Below are 23,203 nucleotides of genomic sequence, written 5' to 3'. Positions count from 1 at the left end.
AGGGAGAAACTTAACCAGAAGCGCTCATAAAAATGGTCAGTTCTTCCTTTGATTGTTAATAAATGAGGAAACGGCCCAGAGGTGATGTGGGCTTGCTGTCGGTGAGCTGGGACACTTCCAGAAGGTCAGTTCCACGCTGATCACATCATAAGGTCATATGTGAGGGGTACAGCTGTATCATGACCTCCACACAGAGAGAAGTTTTCAAAGTTTTTGAAAAGTTTGTGTCTGGGATATATACAAGAGATGGAAGGAAGCAGATGTGCAGGGCTGGAGGAGGGAGCAGCCAGAAAAATTAAAACATAATTTTTGGGGGGCGCCTGGGTGGCTGAGTCGGTTAAGCTTCCCACTTCGGCTCAGGTCATGATCTTGTGGCTCATGGGTTCAAGCCCCACCTCGGGCTCTGTGCTGACAGCTCGGAGCCTGGAGCCTGCTTTGGCTTCTGTGTCTCCCTCTCTCTGCCCCTCCTCTGCTCGCACTCTGTCTCTGTCTCTCTCTCAAAAATAAATAAACATGAAAATTTTTTTTAAGGAAAGACCAAAGGGGAGGATCAGTTTGGCAGAGAGGTTAAGGACTGGCAGTGAAGCAGGTGGACGGCGTCTGGGTTCTAGGTCCTCCATTTACCAGCTGGATGGCCCTGAACATGTTTCTTAATCTGCCCATAACTCAGTTTAAATCTCTAAGACAGGTAATACCACCTACCTGCAATTGCCGTTGCCGGAAGTAAGTGAATGCAGAACAGCTGGCATAAGTCCAGCTATTTACTGAAGTCTTTAAAAAATCTAGTATCACAGGTTATGATGTACTATTATAATAAGCTATTGTGTATTAAATTTTACTACTATATTACAGATACCACTGTTGTCGATGATACAGGCTGTGTTAAAGGACTGAGCACATCCAACCGACAGCATCCCCGGACTCACTTGATCTTGACGAACTTCCGACACGGCACAGTGTTCCTCACGCACGTCTCGGTCAGCGGGTCGATGTCTTCCACGATGACAAAGGGGGCCTCCTCCAGGGTGACGATGCTCAGATGATTGTCGTCCGGCTCGCAGTCTGAGAAGGACTTGTACCTCGGCCACACGGCGTGCCTGAGGCTCAGGCTCTGGTTCTCCCACTTGCCCACCTGCATCAGGAAGGCAAAGGCACACCTGTGATTTCTTGCAGCACCTTCTAGAAAGGCAAGCCCTTCCCCATAAGAGGTCTGGGACAAGAACCCTACCCATCCTGAGGGCTTTTCTGCTATATACTTCAACATACACTTTGGTGTAGATGCTAAGAAAAACAGACATAAAGGAGAAGAAGAATCCTGGACGGCCCCCAGGCCCGCCTCTCCCAGGCTAATTAATATGGCGGTGGTACCCAAGCACTGAGATTGCTAGATCTCCCCAGGAGATTCCAAGGTTCTGGCAGATTTCGGGACCACTGGCGGCGGGAGAATAGCATGGACCTTTAGCATCAGAGAAATCTAGGCTTGGATTCCCACCTCTGCCATGTACCAGCTGCACAACCCTAGTTAAGCTCTGAGTCACTGTGAACCTCTGTGTGTCACCTATAAATAGCACAACTCCACCTACTGTACAAGGATGTTGTGGCAATTAAACAAGACCGTCTGTGACGAGCAGGCAGCGCAGAGCCCGGCACGTAGTAGGGACTCCACACTTTTTCTTTGAAGTACAGGAGAGAGACAAGGACAGGGAGAAACTTTTAGAAGGTGCCAAGAGAAAGGGTGAGGAGACAGGGAGATGATGCGGGAGAGCTAGAAGGAAGGAGGACGGACAGGAAAGTCAACGCAAGGAGGGTGAGCAGGAGAGGAAACGAAGGGCTTCATTTCAACCTCAGATATTGTTCTACTTAAGTTGCAAATTAAGGTGAACTGCTATTAATTCGGCCTGGAGAGGAGACTTTCAGCGCTTAGCACCAAGACCCGTCAAAACAGCACCGACCTGTTCCCTCTCTAAGCGGCAGCCGGCATGTTAGTGAAATCAAACTGAAGCCTGTATGTTTTGAACCTTAATTTTATTTGACAGCTTATTGGCATTATTCAGACATGCACCGGGAAGAAGCTGCTCCCGTAATCACGCTTTTTCCTTCTTCCTCTCGCTCCCACACGCAATTGCTTGACACCGCGGGTCACAGCTTCGTTTGTAATATCAACCTCAAGGAAACACCTTGTCTGAGATGCTAAGTGCCAAGTCCAGGCTTGTCTGCATTGACGTGACCTGCTCACCTCCCCTCCTGTAACCTGAGTGTCGCCCGAAACGAACTGCAGGCCCATAAAGAGAATTCAAACACGTCGGACGCCGAAAGGGGTGACGGCGTGGAAGGAGATAAGGCAGACGGAGTGCCCTCAGATCGCCTCATCATTTGGACTGGAAAATGTTTGCTGCTTAGAGCACAATGTTCCATGCGGCCAATGGCAAAACTGTCCAGCTTCGGTGATACCTTCTGTTTTATGACAGTAGCATAAGCAGTAAGGTAATCTGGGCAAGCACACTTGCTCATCTGCCTGTGCCGCTATGTGTAACGCAGGCTGGGGAGAATGTTGAGCCCATCACGTTCTTCATTCACTCAACACAGATTTATTGAGCACTGACTATGTCCTGGCACCAGCCAGGAAACAATGATGGATAAACCTATCCATTGGCTGTAGGGCAAAGACGGAACTAATACCAATACATAAGCAAATAGGAGATCTCCAAGCTTTTTCTTTTGGGACAACTTCCATCAATCCCTTTTCTTTCCACTTCTCTTGGAAAACGCAAACCTTCAAGAGCAGCTGACTAGTTTAGTTGGTAAGAGAATGGCTTACTGCAGTCAAACAGAACTAAGTGTTGATCCCGGCTTCACCCATGAGCTGGCTCGCCTTAGGAAAGTCACTTAACCTCTCTGAGCTTTATCTGCAAAATGCAGATGGCACCAGGTTATGCCTTTCAGGACTGTGGGGAGCTCTGGATGAGCCAAAATGAACGCGAAGCACTGAGCACAGAACTCAGCATGTAACGTACATGGTGGCTGCCATCACTTTTTTATTGTTGTAGTTAGCGTTCAAGACTTGGCTCAAATATCACCTAATCGGGAAGGGCATTCCTGCTCTCCCCAGTAACACAGAACTTTGCACCTCTCCATGGCAGCTCTTTCATGCCGTCTCATAAGGGTGTCACTTTTGAGCACTCCTGTGTAGGCAGGAAATGTATCAATATTGCCAGTTACTCTGATCCCCACAAATCCTACAGGTTAAGGATTATTATTCCAACTTCACAGTTCAGAGAACTGAAGCACAGAGACGTTGTGTAACCTGCCCAAACTCAAGCAGCTGGGAAGTGAGGGAACCAGAACCCTACCATAGGGCTGTGTGAATACAAACGTGCTTCTATTAAGTGGTCCGTGGTAACTGTAGTATAGCTCCAAGACCCTTCCTTCCCAGCAGAGACAGCCCCGGATGTCCCAAGAAACATAAATTAACACAAAGACTGTTTAGCCAGCAGAATCTTTGGTGATGTCATTGACCACATCTTGTCCCCTACACCGTGGAGTCAGGCAAAGGTCCCCGCCCAAGGCTGACTGCTGGGGAGAGAGGTGGCGAAGGTTTCCTGGAGTGCAGTAACTCCCCAGATCTCCCTAAGTTGGTCTCTCCCTTCCCATGTCTATGTAAGCACCCACCGGTCAGCCAAGGAGGGTGGAAGCAGGTGGTGGTTGGAAAAACTTGATCAGGGCTGAAGCTGCGGTTTCCATGCTGCCCTACATCTTGAGAGCCCCCTCCTCCTCTGAGTCTGACAGGCTGCTCTGGTAGGCTCCCCAGGTCCCCAAATCCAGGCCCCAGGATTCTATATACCACATAGGAGAAAACAGAGTGCCTTCACTTTACCCTCCCATATGCATTTTCACAAGGGATTTGAACGGAGTCAGTCCAGTGTTTGTAGATAGGATTAACAGAGATTTCTTCACTCCATAAGTATTTATGGAGTGGCCCTTCAGGTATCAAGCACTACACTAGACACCAAGGAGAATGTCAGGCATGCAGTGAAGTTTCTACTTGCATGGAATTTTTATGCTAATTGGGAAGACAGACATGAGTCAAATAATCACACAAAAACATACACCATACGAACTGGGAGGAAGAAAGAAAAATTGGGTCTAAGAGAGCAAATGGGGGGGGGGTGAAGAAATCCCAAAGGGGTTCCCTGAGGAGGTGGCACTGAAACCAAGATTGGAAGTCCAAGATGAGTGGTGGGGGGCTGGTTTGGGGGAGCGAAGGAAGGAAGGGAAAGCACTCCACACACGCAGGGGCCAGATGATGCAAAGCCCTGCAGGTCCCCGTGAGGAGCTGAGATTTACCTCAAGAGTTCATCCAGTCTGTTCGCCAGGAGGGAAAAGATGAATGGAAGTCACTGGGGATATATGTCCCTCTGAAACCTGGATGAAGGTGGGAGTTCTATGACCCCTCAATTCATCCTTGTTTTCCTTTCTTTTTTTAGAATGTTTATTTATTTTTGAAAGACAGAGTGCAAGTAGGGGAGGGGCAGAGAGAGCGAGAGGGAGACACAGAATCCAAAGCAGGTTCCAAACTGTCAGCCCAGAGCCCGATGCGGGGCTCGAACCCACAAACCGTGAGATCATGAGCTGAGCCGAAGTTGGGAGCTTAACCGACTGAGCCACCCAAGTGCCCCCATCCTTGTTTTCTGTTTCTTGACGGGAAATTTTAAACTTATGCAAAAGTGGACTAGGGTAATGAATCACCATCTTCCCATTCTCTAGTGGCAATAATTACTAACTCATGGCCAATCTTGTTTCATTTATACTGCCACCCACTTCCCCTGTATTACACTGAAGGAACTCCCAGACGTGGTAACATTTCATTCACAAGTCCTTAATTCGATTTAAATATCCAATTTCTGTTTGCGTAATAATATTATACCTCAATAAGCTACGTGTTTCTCTGATGAGATGACAATTTCCCAGGCTAGGAGGGATTTTAAAATACACACTGATGGATTTTGAGGATCGCAGCTTCTAAACTCAGGGCCTGGCGAAAGGAGGGAGTTAATGGACAGCTGCTGATCGAATCAATGAGCACCTGACCTGAATTCTTAAAAATGTCCGTGAGTCGGAAACCACTAGTAGACCGATCAGTGTGTGCACGTTCGCCTCAGCTATGGAATCTTGCACCCTCAGCAAAACACTGAGGTACCGAAACCTATATTCTCCCCTTCACTCACGCTTCACATCGACTTCAGTCCCCCACACGCAGAGCCACTGAGAGAGGCTGCCAAAAAGCCTCTGTGTATTACATTTTCCAGACACATCCAAGACCATCATGCCAATGCCAATTTAAAAGGGACTCTGGCCGCTCTCAAGTGTTCGACAGGACGTCAACAGTCAAAGGAATAAACCCTGAATTGAGAGGAACCTTCACTCACATCACCTATGCTTGCCTCAGTGTCCACAGGCACTAAATGGGCACAGAATATGAATTCCGCACGTGCCCTTCTCTAACAGTCGTATCCCAAACCGGAAGGACCCCGTGTACCCTGAGGACAGTAGTGATCCAGCACTCTCCCGGCTCCCGTCTTTGTGCTGAGGGTGACTGTCCTGCTATTCTCTAAACTGGACCTTTTTCTTGCTCCAGGGTCGTGCACACCCCACGTGGCAGAGTCCATAACTTTAGGTCAGCAGTCCTGCCTGACCTGGAGGAGTCCGTACATTTCCTGGCCGCGACAGTCCCCCTGGTGTAAGTTCTCAAGGCATCAGAGCAACTGAAGTGATACAGTCACCGTGGAAGCCATGGTCCTGTCTTTGGAGCCCAAAGGGAAAATGAAGTTCCATGAGGCCTTGCCAAACTTCCAGTTAGATCTACACACGATCGGGACAGGAAGCCACACTTGTGCATGTCTGTGTTGGATACACCCACGTGGACGCGCACATACCGACCCATCAGCTTCCCAGGGATCAGCCTCATCCCCACAGGGACCGTTCATTTCTCTCCCTCACATGGCACAGAGGGAGAGGAGACAGAATAATTAATACCATGAGCCTTGGGGTCAGAGAGACAGGCTCAAATCCCTGTGGCCCCATGCAAGCCACAGCATCTTTCTGAACTTCAGTTCCATCAACCACCAAATGAAAATATTTCAATTTCATTATGGTGCCTTGAAGATTAGCAGCGAGATGATGGTGGCAAACGTCTCTGGATCCACAGCAAGTTCTCCCTATGTGGCTCTGTTATCGTTAATCCAACCTTTCTTAAGCCTTTCTTTGGGAAAACAGTGAGCCTCTGCAGCAGAAGCGCCGGCTGAGGAGGCAGAGACCCGACTTCCCTTGACAACACGCCCTTGACCTTTGATCTCATTGGGTCTCAGTCTCTTCCCCTGTGACAGAGATGGGGAGTGAGGGTGGACCCAATGATCTCTAAGGTCTTTCGGATCTAAAGCTCCATGCAAAGCACGGGAGAAGTTGCCCTCCAGCTCCCTCCTTATCGGGATCAGGGTGACAGAGAATTAGAAAGGGGTGAATGAAGGCTGTGTAGCTTGCAACTTGATGTTTAATTATGGAGAATTCTAAACAGTGGCCCTGTCCCTGCAGAGGCCCAGGTGACATGCCCAACTCTGAAGAAGACAGGATGGCTCGGAGAACCAAGCTGGAAGGCGGAGAAGAAAGAACGAGGTCACCAGAGCCTTCTTGGTTGGGAGTTGTCTGCTGCACAGAAGCCAGCGGTGCCCAAATCTGAAGCTTCGCTCAAAGCTGGCTCTTGCTGGTTCTCTGCAGAGGGGTGTGGGTTCAAACCCTGACGTGGCCAAGCCCCAGCTGTGGGAACTTGGACGATGATGATACAGCCAATCATTAACATTCATTGGGGGGTTTGATAAAGCCAATCATTAACATTTATTGGGGGTTTTACTGTGTGTTTCTAAGCACAGTGCTGAGAATTTTCCATGCGTTATCTGACTCAGTTCTCAGAACAACTCCAGAAGGTGAGGAAGGATGATTGTCCTCATTGCTCTGTAGGTAAACTGAAGCTCAAAGAGACCTGTTTTGTGCAGGTCACAACGTAAATGGCAAAGCAAGAACTGAAACTCTGTCGGTAAAACCCAGCGTGCTGCTTAATCTCTAGGAAATTTGGTTTCTCCCTTTATTTTTATTTTTTTGAGAGAGAGAGGGCACGAGTGAGATGAAGAGAGACAGAGAGAGAGAGAGAGAGAGAGAGAGAGAGAGAGAGAGAGAGAAGCGGGGTCACCTGAAGCGAGGCTCATGTTTTACCTGAAGTGGGGCTCTAGCTCACCTGAGCTTTCTTTATATTTTAAAGGTAATTAATAGTGCCCTCCTTACAGACTGGCTGTGAGGATCACACAAGATGATAAAAATAAGACTTCCCGTTTCCACCAGTCTGGGGAGCTATACATATTAATTCGCGTAATTCTATAAATAGACACATGAACAAGATGCTACTACTGTTATCTCTGGGTCATCGATGACGGGACCGAGGCACGGGCACAGGGCTTAAGCAGCTTGTCCAGTATCTACGGCCTGAGAGTGAGATAATCAGGATCTGAACCCAGGACTCACTTTTAAATCAGGGAAGAAATGCAACTAGAAGTTTTTGCTGGAGAAAAAAAAATAAAGAAAGAAAGAAAGAAAGAAAGAAAGAGAGAGAGGGAGAGAGAGAGAGAGAGAGAGAGAGAGAGAGAGAGAGAGAGAGAAAAGAAAAATTTGATAGTGGAGAAACCCAATAAACACCTCCTCAGCCAGATGATTAAGATAAGTATCAACAGGGGTGGGCCAGTTTGGTAGTAGGTCCCCTCGATACGACATGAAGGCAGTGCTGCCCCACCTCTGTGGTCTCTTCTTCCCAAGACACGTAACTCAGTCCGATGATAAGAAAAATATCAGAAAAATCCCAGTGTAAGGACATCCTTAAAAATAGCTGACCGACACTCCTCAAAACTGTGGAGGTCATCAAAAAACAAGGAAAGGCCGAGAAACCGCCACAGCCAAGAGGAGCCTGGGGAGACCTTGTAATTAAATATCATGGGGTGCCCCGGATGAGGTGAGGGGATGGAACAGGAAAAAAAGAAACATTAGATAAAAACTAGGGAGGGGCACCTGGGTGGCTCAGTCCATTAAGTGTCTGCCTTTGGCTCAGGGCATGATCTTGCAGTTTCTGAGTTTGAGCCCTTCGTCGGGCTCTGTGCTGACGGCTCAGAGCCTGGAGCCTGTTACAGATTCTGTGTCCCCTCTCTCTCTGCCCCTCCCCTGCTCATGAGTGCGCGCACGCTCTCTCTCTCAAAAATAAACTTAAAAAAAAAGAATAGGCACATGGCCCTTACTTGGCAAATCAGTACACTTGGTGCCTGAGCCACAGTGATTGGCTCATGAATGTGCATGTGACCTAAGCTGAGCCAATGGGAGTTTTCCCTGGGACTTGTACTGGGATGATTAGCATAGGGTGGTGTGACAGAAGAACCTATCAGAGACTACAGAACTAAGAAATAAAGAAGACAGCAATAAAGTCTGGATGGCATTGCTTGAGCTCTTATAATAAGAAAAGTTGACATTCACTGGGCACTTAGTATGTATTAGGCACTATTCTTAGCACTATTTTAATTCTTATAAACACTCTATATACAACAAATAGGCACAGGCAGGCAATTTTTTTAATCTCTATCATGAATTTTTTTTATAATTAAAAACAGTCCCAAACTCACCCAAATAGACTGTGTGGGAGGAGAAAAAGAATCTTTACCTTCAAAATAAACTGAATTTTGGTGATAAACCTTTGAGTGTTTTTCTGCAAATATACTAAGGTTTTGAGGACAAAGAAAAATAATTGACCTCTGATGGAGAAAAGTGATTCTGTTAAAAGAACCATAAAGAGGGGAAATTAACTTTGTAATGATTTTTTTTATCCATTTTTATTAATAAAATTTAAATACAGTGCCTTTAGAAAGCTAATCTCTCTTCAGCTCTTGGAAAATGTTTTGTGAAAGGGCACCGATTACTTATCAAAATGTTCAGCTGCTATTTTCTCAGGGCAGAGACAATTTCATCTCCAGAAACTGTCATAAGTTAGCATTCACCCCTTCGTGTCTGGGTAAATTTGGAGAGATGTCACAGAGGCCACAAGTGGCTGGAAGAAATTAGGTGATGAAAAGATGTTTGTGGCTCTCCTTTCAAAGTGATATGTTTGATCTTACTTGATCTGTTCATGAAATGCTTACAAGAGACAATTAAAATCTCCTCATAACTGGTTTTCTGGGCTCCCAAGCCACCCCCTAAGAACATATCAAAATGCCAAAATCACACATCTACCTTTACTCAAATCCTTCCATGACTCATACTGCTTACACAATCAAATGCAGACTCCCCTTAACATTGATGGACCCTACAACAATCAATCAATCTCACCAATTTCCCTGCTCTCTCCTTTCTGTCCTTTTCCTCTCTCTCAGACACCCTAGACATACCCTCATGCTGGACATTTGCATGTACACCTCCAAACACAGATACACTCGCACCTACACATACTCATATATGTACACATATTCGGATATATATCAGTCTACCTAAACATCTACACATAAACCCAAAGACAAACCCACACCTATACATACACACACTCACACCTACCCAAATTCCCAATGCAGGCATATATACACTCATATCTACCCATACATGCACGACGACCCATATACACATACCCTGCACACACACGCACACCTCTACGCACTCGCAACAACGCGTACACTTTTCCCTTCTCGTAAACACTCCCCGATCGACACCTACTTTCCTGCCTTTGCCTGCACTGTTTCTTCTACCTGAAATCCCTCCCCTTGTCACCTCCACAGATTGAAATCCTGCCCATGCTTTCCAGCTCTTGCATGGAGCCTAATCCTCCAGCTGGAATGCCTTTCTGCATTTCCTGTGCCTTTGGAACATCCCCTCCCGCTCTTGAATGCTCTCACTTCTTCATGCGTGGCTCGGTAGGTGCATCTGGTGCTTTACTGCTGTATACTCTTCCAGGCACCGCAGGAGGCTCTGGGACCACAACAGTGAACAGGGCAGGCCCAGCCCCCATCCCCAGAGTTGCCAATCTGGCTGGAGAAGAGGAGTCAAAGCTCAATGGCAACAAAGGGAGATAGTGGTCACGCTGGGAGTGAGCACAGGATGCTACCGAAGACACAGCTTCCTGCTCTGGAAGGGAACCAAAAAATGCTTCCAACAGGAAGTGACTTCCAACTCTGAGCCAGACCAGCAGGGCCGGTAGGTGGCTTGTTAAGGGGTTCCGTCTTTATCCTCAGGGCGAGTGAAGTGTGTGGAGGGGTGGGGGCAGGGATTCTTGAATACTTTTAATCAGGGGAGGGATAAAATTGGTCTGACGTATTAGAACACTTCTTCCCAACGCAGTGCAGAGGAATGGTTTGGGGCTCAAAGTTTCTGGATGCAGATGGGCTGGGAGGCAGCTGCATTGACCTGGGACACAGGACCCCCTGGTGAGGCCGGAATGAACTTGAGATCTGCAGGGGGAACAACCAACACAACTTAGAGACTGACTGAATGGCTGGGGGCGGGAGCTGAGACCGAGGTTGTCTTGACTGGTAATTCTGTTGAAACAGTCCGTCCTGGCCCAGCTTCTACAACCACACAACCCACTTCGGCCGCAGCACAGGGCTCACCCACCAGCCAGTTCAATAAATATTTGCTGAATGGAACTCGATTCAGACTGTAGCATACTGTCCTTTTTCACTTAGAATTCAAAGTTAAAAGAGGAGAGTAGCCTGTTTACCCAGCTCCTCTCCTTGGAGACAAGACAATAGGGATTGCTAAATTAAAAATCAGAGAGGAAATTTATTAAAACCGACAATGAGGGGCGCCTGGATGGCGCAGTCGGTTAAGCGTCCGACTTCAGCCAGGTCACGATCTCGCGGTCTGGGAGTTCGAGCCCCGCGTCAGGCTCTGGGCTGATGGCTCAGAGCCTGGAGCCTGTTTCCGATTCTGTGTCTCCCTCTCTCTCTGCCCCTCTCCCGTTCATGCTCTGTCTCTCTCTGTCCCAAAATTAAATAAACGTTGAAAAAAAAAAAGAGAAAACCTTTTTAAAAAAAAAAAAAAAAAAAAAAAAAAAAAAAAAAAAAAACCGACAATGGAAGCAGAGTTCACACTGCCTCTGCTCCAGGTTGACCGGCGCTGCTTAGCTCATTTCATAACCAAAGGGCAAACAGGCCTTAAAACAAACACTTGGCGTGTGCGAAACATCGCAACACGTTTCACTCCAGATAATAAGCAGTGATTTACTCCCAAGCTGGAGAAAATATGAGTAATTAACTCTTCAGGAAGATGAATTTAAGGAGAAAAACAAAACAAACAGGAGGCCAATTTCTCTCCACCTGAAATATAAAGTCTTCCAAAGGACATGAGATAAATGGCCGTGAAGGGAATTTAAAATGATTTAATGTCCATACTTAGCATAAACAGCATCATCGATTAGCATCACTTCTTGCCTCAGCATGCAAATCTAACACAAAACAAGCTGATGGCAGCTTTACACACGAGTAATTTTGTGTCGTGGGCTGATGCTTGGAAGCAAAAGCGGATCTGAATTCGATTGATCAGGAAGCCACAATGAGGGTGTCTGAGTCACGACCGTGGCCTGATAGGAAGTTGAAATGTGTTCTACCTAGTGTACGTCGCACTTGAGCCCAGTGGTTTTTGTTTTCAACCAAGACCCAATCTAAAGCTCATCCCAGATGGTTACAGTCTGCTGAAACCAGAGGTCACACTGACCCCAGCTTTCTCCTGCCCCATATACACGAACAAGCTTCTACACAGAAATTGCTCAAGGGGCGCCTGGGTGGCCCAGTGGGTTAGGCGTCCGACTTCGGCTCAGGTCATGATCTCCCGGTTTGTGAGTTTGAGCCCCATGATGGGCTCTGTGCTGACAGCTCAGAGCCCGGAGCCTGCTTCAGACCCTCTGTCTCCCCCTCTCTCTGCCCTTCCCCTACTCATGCTCTCTCTCTCTCTCTCAAAAATAAACAAACATTAAAAATAAAATAAAATTTAAAAAAAAGAAAGAAACCACTCAAGAGCAGTGTGGGTCACTTTGTCTTGGAGGCCATGGGGCCTCAGATGGCTGCTGGCAGAGGGAAATAGAGAGCTGCTTTTCGCATAATGAGGCCCAGGGTCTGCTTCTTTTAAATGCAAGTATTCAAGGGTGGGGGGACCATGAGCCTTGGGTGTGAACAAGACCTTCTTGGGGGCCGATTAAGAATGCGGCCTCCTAGATCTCTGGAAGGCTTGCATCAGTAGGTCTGGGAGGAGGCCTGGGAATCTGCCTTTTCAGCCGGGATCCTAGGTCACTCGGCTGGGGGTGCTGTGAGGACCGTATGTTGGGAAGCACCTAAAAGGATCAGACCTCCGGCTACCAGCAGGATTAAAAACAGAAGTAAGTAAAAGACGGGATCTTTTTTCTCAGGTTACTTACGTAACCAGTGGCAATTGCCAGCAGATCTAAAATGAGTTTAATCAGCTATTAGAGCCTTAATTAAATTCCTCTCAGTTGAAATTTCAGAATTGCCTAATTGTTACACAGCTCACATTGGAGGAGTTGTTTTTTTTTTTTTTTTTTTCTCCCAGAATAACCGCTCTCAGGATCATCTAATAACTTTACGGATAACAGCGTCAACTGTCTGAAAATCCAGCACTGATCTGGTCATTCACGGAGACACGCTTTGATGGCTGCTACCTCCAACAACAACCCGCGTATCTGCTCCCCTTCTCTTGAGATTCGGGAGAAGAGCGCAATGTTGGTTCAGTCTCACATTTAAAAGTGAAAGTCTCTGGAACAATGAGCTGCCATGTTCTTGCGAAGTTCATTTATAATCTTCAGGCCTCCAGAGTCCCTCTGTTCCCAGGTCCCCAGGGATGGATAAAAGTTCTATTTCTTTGGTTTACTTTTAATTTTTTTTGCGGGCTCTTAGAAGTGATGGGTCCTGGTAATTAGCTCAACAGTTAATAGTGTTTTCTTTCTCTTCTTTGGCTCCACATTGGAATGGTACAACATTAGAAACTTGAAAAATCAGCAGAACATTAAAAAGAGCTCTCTCATAATTAGTAATTAACTTTTTGCACATGCTCTCGGGATGTATTGGTCGGTCCTGCTCCCCGCTGCAGTGATGACGATTAGGTAATTAATAACTATAATAACCACTGTCTTTAGGTGCTGTCATCACCTGACATGTCTTTTGTCATCTCAGCCTGAGATGAGAAACCCAGAACAGGGCGCTGTGCTGAGGGAACATTCCATGGATTAGTCTGAAAGATCCTGCCGCAGAAAGAGTCATGTCCTGGGGAGATGGGACTCCGGAGGCATGGGAGGAGGGGAAAGAACAGCTAGAGGTGGTGGCCTCGTAGGTCTCTTTCACATACGCCCGCTTTGTTTCCTCAGTTTACCTGTGAGCTGATGCTTCTGAGGGCTTTGGATTCCTCCACGGGAAAGGCTCTTACCACAGGACTGCAGTCAGCCCTTGACGTTGAATTCTACTGCTACTAACACCCATCCAAAAGGCGATTAGAATAATAATAGATCAGAGGGGAAAAAAATCAACCTCTCAAATGTGAACTGAGTGACAATTAGGTAATTTGGGGATTTCAACCAAGAGGAATGTAATTAAGGCTCTAACAGCTGATTAGACTTCTTCGCCTCTGTGGTAATCTCCAACCATTACATAAGGGGCCGTGGAAGGGAGGGTTCCACTGTCCCTTTGTATCACGGTGTGCTTGAGATGGTGACGGTCAAGACCGAGCGACTCTGTTTTACATTGCTGCACGTGTGGCTATCATAACTCGAACATGAACTTGGCTGAGCTCTTCAAAAGGCTGTTGCCTTGGACAAGAAAACCAGAGTGGATGCAGGTCTGCAGAAAGAGCCCAGGCAGAGATGTGAAAGGAAATGAGACAATCACAGGGTTTGGAATGGAGTGGGAGGGATCGGGTGGGGGGGAGAGGCACATAACACAGAATGAGAACCTGACCCATGGTCGGACCTCTATAACACTAATAGCGGTAACCGCGGTCATTTTTAACCCCTTCGCCAAGACAGTTTTGAAATTCGCTCAAGATTTCCCTTTTGACCTTCCAGTGTACTTTTTTCCGGGCAACTTTGAAAGATCAGTGTGGCTTCTGCTTGTAAGTGAAATGAAATGCCACTTGTGATCTGGCAGAGTAAAGAGCTCTCTGTTGATTGCTTACCGGAATGGTATTTAGCATTGTCGGCAAACGTTAGGGTGAAGTCTGGGCTGATACCTGGGGGGACCCCTCGTTGGTCGGGATTATCAAGTCATTCTTCATTCTTATCAGCCTGCAGATTCGGACAGGACTGGGCATGACTATGGATGGGACTCTTCCTTTTTACTCTTGGGCAACTTCTTCTTCTTCTTTTTAATGAAAACCTTGACAAGTGGCAAAAATTTGGGACCGAGCGTGTAACAGTTTATAAAAGGAGATAAGTTCCAGGTAATTAAATTGCAGACCAGAGAAGCAAGAGACTTCAATGCATCAACCTGTCTGGAGGGATGGAACAGGCCAGAAGCTGATGGTTTTCCTCACTCAGCATTATGTAAAAAAGCCAATTCCAGTTGGACCTCTGCCCTGAACGAAGTTAACCTCATTGACGGCGTCTGCAGAGTTTTAAAATGCGGTTAAAAGACCTGAGGGTATCGATTCACTGCAAGGCATTTCAGCCCCTTGCCTGAGAGGCTCCTGGGTCGTCAAAGTGGGGCGTTTGGAGCTTGGTGTCAGGTCTCTGCTGGGCATTTGTTCTTCAGTATCTGGGGCAAAATAATAAACTTAAACCTTTGAGCTGCACGGTTTCCTTCTTCCAGACAAAAAGGGTGAGCCAGGGGTTGGTGCGTGAGGCCCTGCTGGTTATCATGAGGACACTAACCAAAGCCCCTGTGAGTGGCTGAAATCCATTGCTCTGATGAAATGCACTGATCACACTTCCAATTCTCCTTAGGTAAGACGGTATTTTGACAATCATTTTTCTTTGCTCAGCTCTGCCCCCAAACTACATAGCTCCAGGCTTGTCTGAGCCCTAAAGTATTCCAGTGAGAGGATCCTTTGAAATACTAAAGCCAACAGAAGATTTAACGGGGAGGAAACGTAATAAGCTTATCCACAGCTTTGCCCACTATTAAACTCATGATTAGTAGGAGGCAGTGGGGGAGAGAAGGATCCCCTTAGGATGGGCTAGATGAGACTCACTATTGCAGAACACTGAGCCTAAGCAACCCTCCACTGTCAATCCAATTTCACCCAAACCGATTATTCTCATCTTGGACGCTAATGAGCAATTCCAGAGCCCTGGAGTTACTCAGATGAAATTCGGATCTTGGTGACCAACCAGGCAGCTACTTGGCATTTTCCATTGAATTATACTGGCAAACTCGTATTTTAAAAGACTCTTGGAGTCAGAAGACCCAAGTTCAAGTTCAACTACATGGCCTACAAGCTGTGTCACCTAACTTAAAGCTTTCCAGATCTGCACAAATTGTTTCCAATGATTCTTTTTTTTTTTTTTTAATTTTATTTAGGAGAGAGAAAGAGAGAGAGAGCATGTGCAAGCAGGGGAGAGGGACAGAAGTGGGGGAGAGAGAATCTTAAGTAGGCTCCACGCTCAATATGGAGCCCAATGCAGGGCTCAATCCCACAACCTTGGGATCAGGACCTGAGCTGAAATCAAGAGTCGGATGCTCAACCAACTGAGTTACCCAGGCGCCCCTGTTTCCAATGATTCTGAGCATTAACAACTGATCGGCAAAGCCAGTCTCTAGGCTTTAAGCCACTCAGGGTTGGATTACATGGATGCATAGATAAATTCATTCAATAAATGTTTACTGCATGCCTACTATGTGCCATAAACTGATCTAACACTGGTGATACAGTAGTAAGTAGAGTCAACACTGGGGGTCAGCAAACTTCAGCCAAAGGGCCAAAAGTACTTGTACAGCCCATGACCCAAGAATGGATTTTACATTTTTATTTATATATTTTTTAAGTTTATTTATTTTGAGAGAGAGAGAGAGAGAGAGAATGAAAATGAGTGGTGGGGGGGCAGAGAGCTAGGGAGAGAGAGACAATCCTAAGCGGTGTCCACAATGTCAGCATAGAGCCCGACACTGGGCTTAAACTCACAAACCTCGAGATCATGACCTGAGCCAAAATCAAGAGTTGGGCGCTTGATGAACTGAGCCCTCAAGCATCCCGATGGATTTTACATTTTTATTTTATTTTTAACTTTTTTTTTTTTTTTGAGAAACAGAGAGAGACAGAGCGTGTGTGGTGGAGGGGCAGAGAGAGAGGGAGACACAGAATCCGAAGCAGGCTCCAGGCTCTGAACTGTCAGCACAGAGCCCTATGTGGGGCTCGAACCCACGAACTGTGAGATCATGACCTGAGCCGAAGTCGGATGCTCAACTGACTGAGCCACCCAGGTGCCCCTGGATTTTACGTTTTTAAATGGTTGAAAAGCATCAAAAGAATATCCTGTCACATGGGAAAATTATATGAGATTTGAGTTTGTGTCCATAAATAAAGTTTGATTGGAACACAGCCATGCTCATTTCCTTGTCTGTTGTTTACGGTTGTGTTCACGCTAAAACGGCAGAACTGAATACTTGCCATATAGACAAGTGGCCCACAAAGCTTACAGTATTTACTAGCTGCCTTTTATGTAATGTGTTTGCCAACCCCTGATCTAAGATCCTGTCTATACGGGACCCACCGACTAACCAGAAAAATGAAATTAAAGCTCCAAAGAATTAGTTGTAAAATAAAATAGAGAATGATAAGTACCAGAGGCAGAAAGGTGGAATAAATTGGAGTGGGCATCACAGGTGGGGGAGCAGATCTGCCGGGAGAGGTGAGAAATTACAGGGGTAGAATCAGGGGGGAGCTGCCGAGGAGGCACAGGGGTTGGAAAACCACACTGGGGAGATGTGACTTCTAGATTGAATGAATTGTGTAGACAAATGCACCAAAGTTGAGCTCAAGGGACATGTTTGTTGAAGGAAGTTCAACAAACTGGATGAAGGAAGTTGCCCGTATTGGATAAAACACACACAATATACAAAGGGGAAGAGCGAGAGGGATAGATAAAAGGAAACATCGGGACAGGATCACAGAAGCCCTTGGGTGTTGGGCTGAAATACGCACACATCAGAATTTGGTTGCATAGGAGTTCAAACTGGCAATTCGCCTTGGGGTCCCTGAATGATTTATTCAACACCTGGGGAGACTCTGGTGATTTCACCCATGTCTGGCTGGTATTTGTCATCTCCTACCTCTTTTGGGATTGCCCTATTTTCCAATAATTGTGTCATTTCCTTCATAAACACATTCATACTCGTCAGAACACATGGACACAGTTAGAGGTGGGTTTTTAAACTTCTCTCCATCGCCCTCCTCCAGGGCACGTTAGCCACCCTTTCTCATGGGGGAAAATTCACTTAGAATTGCTTGACTTTGATGATTTTAAATTTAGAAAATCCACAGCGCTCTCATCTATTCTCATCTCTCTTCCCCAATATCCCCCTGGCCATGGGTCCCTGGGACACGCTGTCTTCCCCCAGTTGGTCTGCTCGTCACTCACACCCTCACCCCCACCCTGTTCCAGCCTAGACCTCTTTGTCCGTCACATCACTCGATGTTGTGCCATATGCCCACAAGTATCCCAGCCCGCTTTGTCCTCCGGTCACACCCTCCTGGCACCAAACCCAGGTCATCAATCCAACCACTACCTTACCAGTAAGCCAGTGAGTACAGGCAGAGACATCACACAACCACATAGATCAATACCATCCCAATGCAAGGACTCCCTCTCTGGCCAGAAATCCTTCTCCCTTTTCCTCTCTCCAATTCCCTGGAAACTATTTCAAACCTTAACACGTGCCCATGAGACCGAAGCTCCACCACCCTCATGCCGGCGCCCAGATGATGGATCTGTCTCTTATTTCATAGAGTCTTAGGGACAACCCACATAGCCCGCAGACTTACCTGCCCCTGCACACATGTCTTCCTTCTTCTCTCCTCCAGGAATGCAAGAGGCCTCCCTCTCTCCTCTAGCCTAACACCATCATCTGTGCTCTGGACACAGTCCTCTTCTGCAACCAAGACCACTAGTGGCTTTCTCATTCACCAAACCCAGCAGGTGCATCACATGTGACTCTGAGAGCCCCTCCCATCTTTCATGAGTCTCCCTGCTCTGTGCTGTCACAACCCTACCCTTTCCAGGTTATTTCTCACTTTTTGGACTTTTCCAGCTCTGCCAAAATGCAAGTTCCTCTTTCTCTGCACAGTTTACGTGCCCTGCCCCCTCTCCTGGCCTCAGACCTCCACACTCATGTGTCTCCTACTGCCCACTCTTCAAGTATTACCTCTATGTTGACCACCCTCAGATCTGTCTTAGACCAGCTACTCTCACCTGCCTTAGGAAACCTCAAACTCAATAGACTTAGAGTAAAAGTCACCATGGTACCTTGAGTAAAAAAATAAAACGCACAACTTCTCTCCCATGGGTCAAATATGAGTTCTTGAAACCCCAACCCAGGAAATACTCCTTAATTCATCCGTCTCCCTGCACCCCCATATACATATTAAATCAATCACCCATCTTTGAAAGTTCTAATGTTTGAATATTTTTCCTTGTCCATTTCTTTCCTAACTCAAGATCACCACTCAGCCCTGGCCTGCACTGCTCACAAGTTTCTGCCACAGCCTCCACACTGGTCTCCCTGCTCCAGACAGTGCCTCTCAGCCTGTCCCCCAAGCCAGCACTCTAAATATCTCTGCACATGTAATTGTTCCATTCTCTCCCTTAGAGCCCATTTTTTTAAAGTTTATTTATTTATTTTGAGAGGAAAAGAGAGAGAGAGAGGCTGAGAGAGACTGAGAGAGAGAGAGAGAGAGAGAGAGAGAGAGAGAGAGAGAGAGAGGCTGAGAGAGGCTGAGAGAGAGAGAGAGAGAGAGAGAGAGAGAGAGAATCCCAAGCAGGCTCCATGCTATCAGCACAGAGCTTGACGTGGGGCTCAGACTCATGAACCATGAGATCATGACCTGAGCTGAAATCAAGAGTCTGACGCTCAATTGACAGAGCCACCCAGGTGCCCCTCACCCTTAGAGGCTTTTGATGGCTTCTCACTACACTGGGAATCAAGGGGAAATTCCTGACCACAGTCTTAACGACCCAGCCTGTTCCCAGGTCTCTGCAGCTGTCTGCATCCACGCCAACCTCATTTCTGACAACCAAATCCCTGTTCTTCCCCCACTCCCTACATAGGGGCTCTAGAATCCCACAGGAGTAACCACAGCCTCTGAGTACATCACCTGCCTGCCCCAGAAGACCCACTGAGGGTGGGGACTGTGTTCTGTGCTTTAGTGTCCCTTTTACCCAGCCCAGAGCCTCTTACAGAATAGACACATAAATGGTTAGTACATAAGCAACTGAGTAAATAAATGTACCAATGTGACCTCCATAACCCTGACCTCCCTGCAATCAATTATCAACTTCTTTTGGGCTCTGCTGGTAAAATGTACTGAGAATAATGTGGGTTCTAGAGTTGGCTGAACCTGAATACCAGGAAGTTTACTTCCTGGGCCTTAGTTTCCCCCTCTGTAAAGTGGGCATAATACAAGTAATCCTATCCTCTAATTATTGCAAGAATTAAATAAAATAATGCCTGCAAAGCCCTTATTATCCTGTTAGCCTCATGGTCACGGCTCAACCAGTGTCAACTGTTTTATTACATACAGGGCTCTTAATTCATTCATACGAACCTCCCAGCCTGGCCCATCACAGGTATTCAGTCAAGGTTAGGGCCATCCCATCTACGACGGGCACGTCTTCTTGAGGTTGAAGTTAACCCCTGAATGTAACTCCAGAACAGAAAAGAGCAAGGCATTAATTTGATCAAAACTCTAGGCTGAAGGCTTATGCACCAAGATGACACTTAGGAAATGCGTTTGCTTTCTTCCCCGCGAGGGGAGACAGATATGATCGTCCCTCACTGCTCTCTTTTTTAGATGGAACTGATATTATCTATTAATAAAATTCTGTGCACAGAGAAGAAGGTCCTGCCAAGAACAGCTTGGTGTTATTTTAGCTCTATCCATAAATCCAAAGGCCTGACAATTACTTTTAATTCCATTTGCTAGTTTGAGGAGCTGCGCAATTAATCCATACCATTAATTTCATAACTATAAATACAACCCCAGCTTCTATGGAGCCTTATGCCAAAAAGCGCAACCTTCTGAATGTACTTGTGAGCTCCACTGGCTAAGAAGCTGTATTGGGGGATAAAAGAGGAAAGAAACAGAAAAGGGAAATTTCAGATAATAGACACACTTGGAAGGGCGTCCTGGCTAAACGCTCCATGTCATTACAGGGATAATAATATAAAACCCTGAGTTTACAGAGGCCTTTATGGGCTACCAGTTGGTGTTTATGATCTCATTTCATTTGACGCTCATGGTAGATGGTCACATAAAGGTGAGGAAGATGTTTTTTACCATGTTTTCAGAGGGGTAGCACTAACGTTCATTCAAGGAATGGGGACCAGAAAGTTCAACACATATGTGAAAGGGCTGGAGGCGGTTCTGTGACCGCCAGACCAGGACCCGTGGGAGTGTGTGTTCCCGAGTTATCTCCTCGTGTGGGAGGCAAAGACAAAACAAGGGGATGGTGATGCTTGAATACATTCATCTTCAAAGTCTGAGCCCAGCTCCTTTGAGAAAACAGAATGCCAGCAACAGGCTTCTAGAAACTCACTCAAAATGCAAATAATAATAATAATAACAATGATAATAATAATAATAATAATAAATCCTGATAATTGCCATTTAAAAATCCATATTGCGGGTGTGCCCAGGTGGCTCATTCCATTAAGCGTTTGACTCTTGATTTCGGCTCAGGTCGTAATCTCACGGTTCATGGGTTTGAGCCCTGCATCAAGCTCTGGGCTGACAGCTCGGAGCCTGGACAGCCTGCTTAGGATTCTTGGTCTCCCTCTTTCTCTGCCTCTCCCCAGCTTGTGCTCACTCGCTCGCTCTCTCTCTCAAAAATAAATAAATAAGCATTAAAAAAATCCATATTCCACTTTGCACTTGTCATGTCCTCAACTCTTTCTGTTATATGCCAGGCCCCATACCAGATGTTTGACATGCATTATTTATAATGTCCACAAGTTATAAAGTGCCTGGGCGATCATGTTCCAATAGATTAATTTCTCTGGTCCTATATTTCCTCATCTATAAAATAAAATTATAATATTTACCATTTAGTGTTCTGGTGAACATAAAATGTGGTAACGTGCTAATATGTTTGGCTCAGAGCTGATGTCTCTGTCAATGCTCAGAGGCTGTTAGGCATTTTGTTTTCACTGTTTGGAACTGTATAGGAAAAACAAACTTCATGCTTTTCTCACTCAAATCCTCTGTCTCCTGTAACACTAGGTGATGTCACCTGCGTTGTAGAATTTGGCTGAGAAAAATAATAGAACTTAGTGGTCAGAATCAGAATTAGACAAATGGAGGTTCAAATCCAGTTCACATTCTTGGAACTTAACTTGTCCCCTATATTCTTTAGTTTTCTCATTTATCAAATGGGGACAGGGGCGCACAGATGGCTCAGTTGGTTACGTGTCTGACTCTTGATTCAGCTCTGGTCATGATCTCGCGGTTCGTGAGTTTGAGCCCTGCATCCTCCCCTGCGCTGACAGCACAGAGCCGGTCTGGGTTTCTCTCTCCTTCTCTCTGCCCTTCCCCTGTGCTTGCGCTCTCTAAATAAACAAACAAAATGGGGCTAATAATAGTACCAATCTCCTAGAATTTTTGTTTGAATTAAGAGAATCTAAAAGCTCTTTCTGGAACACAGAATGCACAGGAATCATTTAATAAATGGTAGCTTTAATATCCTCACAGAAAGTCCATGGGGTGGATGTTACTGTTAGTTCCATTTGACTAATGTAGACACTGATTATCTGAGAAATACAAAGAATGACAACTTTTTAGGGTTGGTTTGGGTCTCAGAACTAAGTGTTACCCACGGCCAAACTCAATCCTATAACGTTGACTGAACCCCCTTTCCTAAATGTCTCAGCTGCTAACCAATGCCATGCTCTAATTCCTGCTTTGGCAGAAGGAAAAAAATAGCCTCAGCCCATTTCTGCTGGCCATGGCGCTAACCTTTCTTTGTCTGCATGGACCCCTCCCCTATCTTTTGACAGTGATTTGGGATTTGGGGCTTTGTTTCCAACTTCTGTCCAGATTGATTTATAGTATGACTCGACGAGTGTTCCATATTTTTGAAGCCTCATCCATTTTCAAAGACATGACAATTTCTGAAGGCAAAGCCTCGGGTGCCATTTTGGTAATGAAGCTCAAATCTCACGGTGATGGTTCAAGTTACCAACTCAAATGTTACTTGGGGAGACAGATATGTTCCGTCCTTGCCAAGAAACCCAGCACAAGTCTCTGATTCTGCCTGAATCTTGGTGTCCTCACCTGTCAAAAGGAGTCAAATGGTCCCGCTCTCCTTACAAAAATGGTGCTTGCCAGGATCTGATATCCACGTCTGATTCTTGCCCTCCTTATATATGCCTGTCCTATTTTCTTCAAACACAGTTTAATCACAGAAAGAAAAAACCATACCATCAGCTATGATCTGCTGGTGCACATGGATGCCAGCACTGTGGGAAGTAATGTGAAGAATCCAAATTCTTCCAACTCAGACGGCCCGCTTCAACGTGAAAATGAAACACAACATAAGAGAGAGGCCATTGGTTTCTTCACGTCACTCTGAAACTCCCTTCAAGGGAATAAGAGTTGATGATCTCGTCTTTTTTCAGTTTCAGATTTTTCCCCCTCATACGCATTTCCAATGGAGTCTTTATTTGCACATTGAGAGCAACCAAGATGGTTCAGCCCCAGCCTCTTTCCTTCTCAAACAGGTCCATTCAGTCTGTCTAATTTGCAGAATTATAATTCAAATGGAAGGAAAATAGACTCCGAGAACTCTCTAGATATGATTGCAGTGAGTTTTAAAACACATTTTCAGAAGACAGTGGCTGTAGATAACGAACCGTATGGTGGAGTAATGGGAAATGAACAAGCAGCACACTGCGGGAGTCGGGGGCAATTTACATCTTCAGGTTTG

General features: G+C 46.1%; 1 protein-coding gene across 1 annotated transcript in view; it reads right to left on the bottom strand.

Annotated features, from left to right (window-relative positions):
* Positions 1-23,203, bottom strand: part of GRIN2A (glutamate ionotropic receptor NMDA type subunit 2A) — a 373,199-nt gene that overhangs the window by 76,641 nt on the left and 273,355 nt on the right. The window contains exon 6 of the mRNA XM_043560552.1: positions 927-1,132. Within this exon, the coding sequence (XP_043416487.1) occupies positions 927-1,132 (206 nt within the window). The remainder of the gene's footprint in view (positions 1-926; positions 1,133-23,203) is intronic.

This window comes from Prionailurus bengalensis, chromosome E3, assembly GCF_016509475.1.
Source record: "Prionailurus bengalensis isolate Pbe53 chromosome E3, Fcat_Pben_1.1_paternal_pri, whole genome shotgun sequence".
NCBI lineage: Eukaryota > Metazoa > Chordata > Mammalia > Carnivora > Felidae > Prionailurus > Prionailurus bengalensis.
The sequence above is the reverse complement of the archived record's forward strand: the minus strand, read 5'-3'. Positions and strand labels throughout refer to the sequence as shown.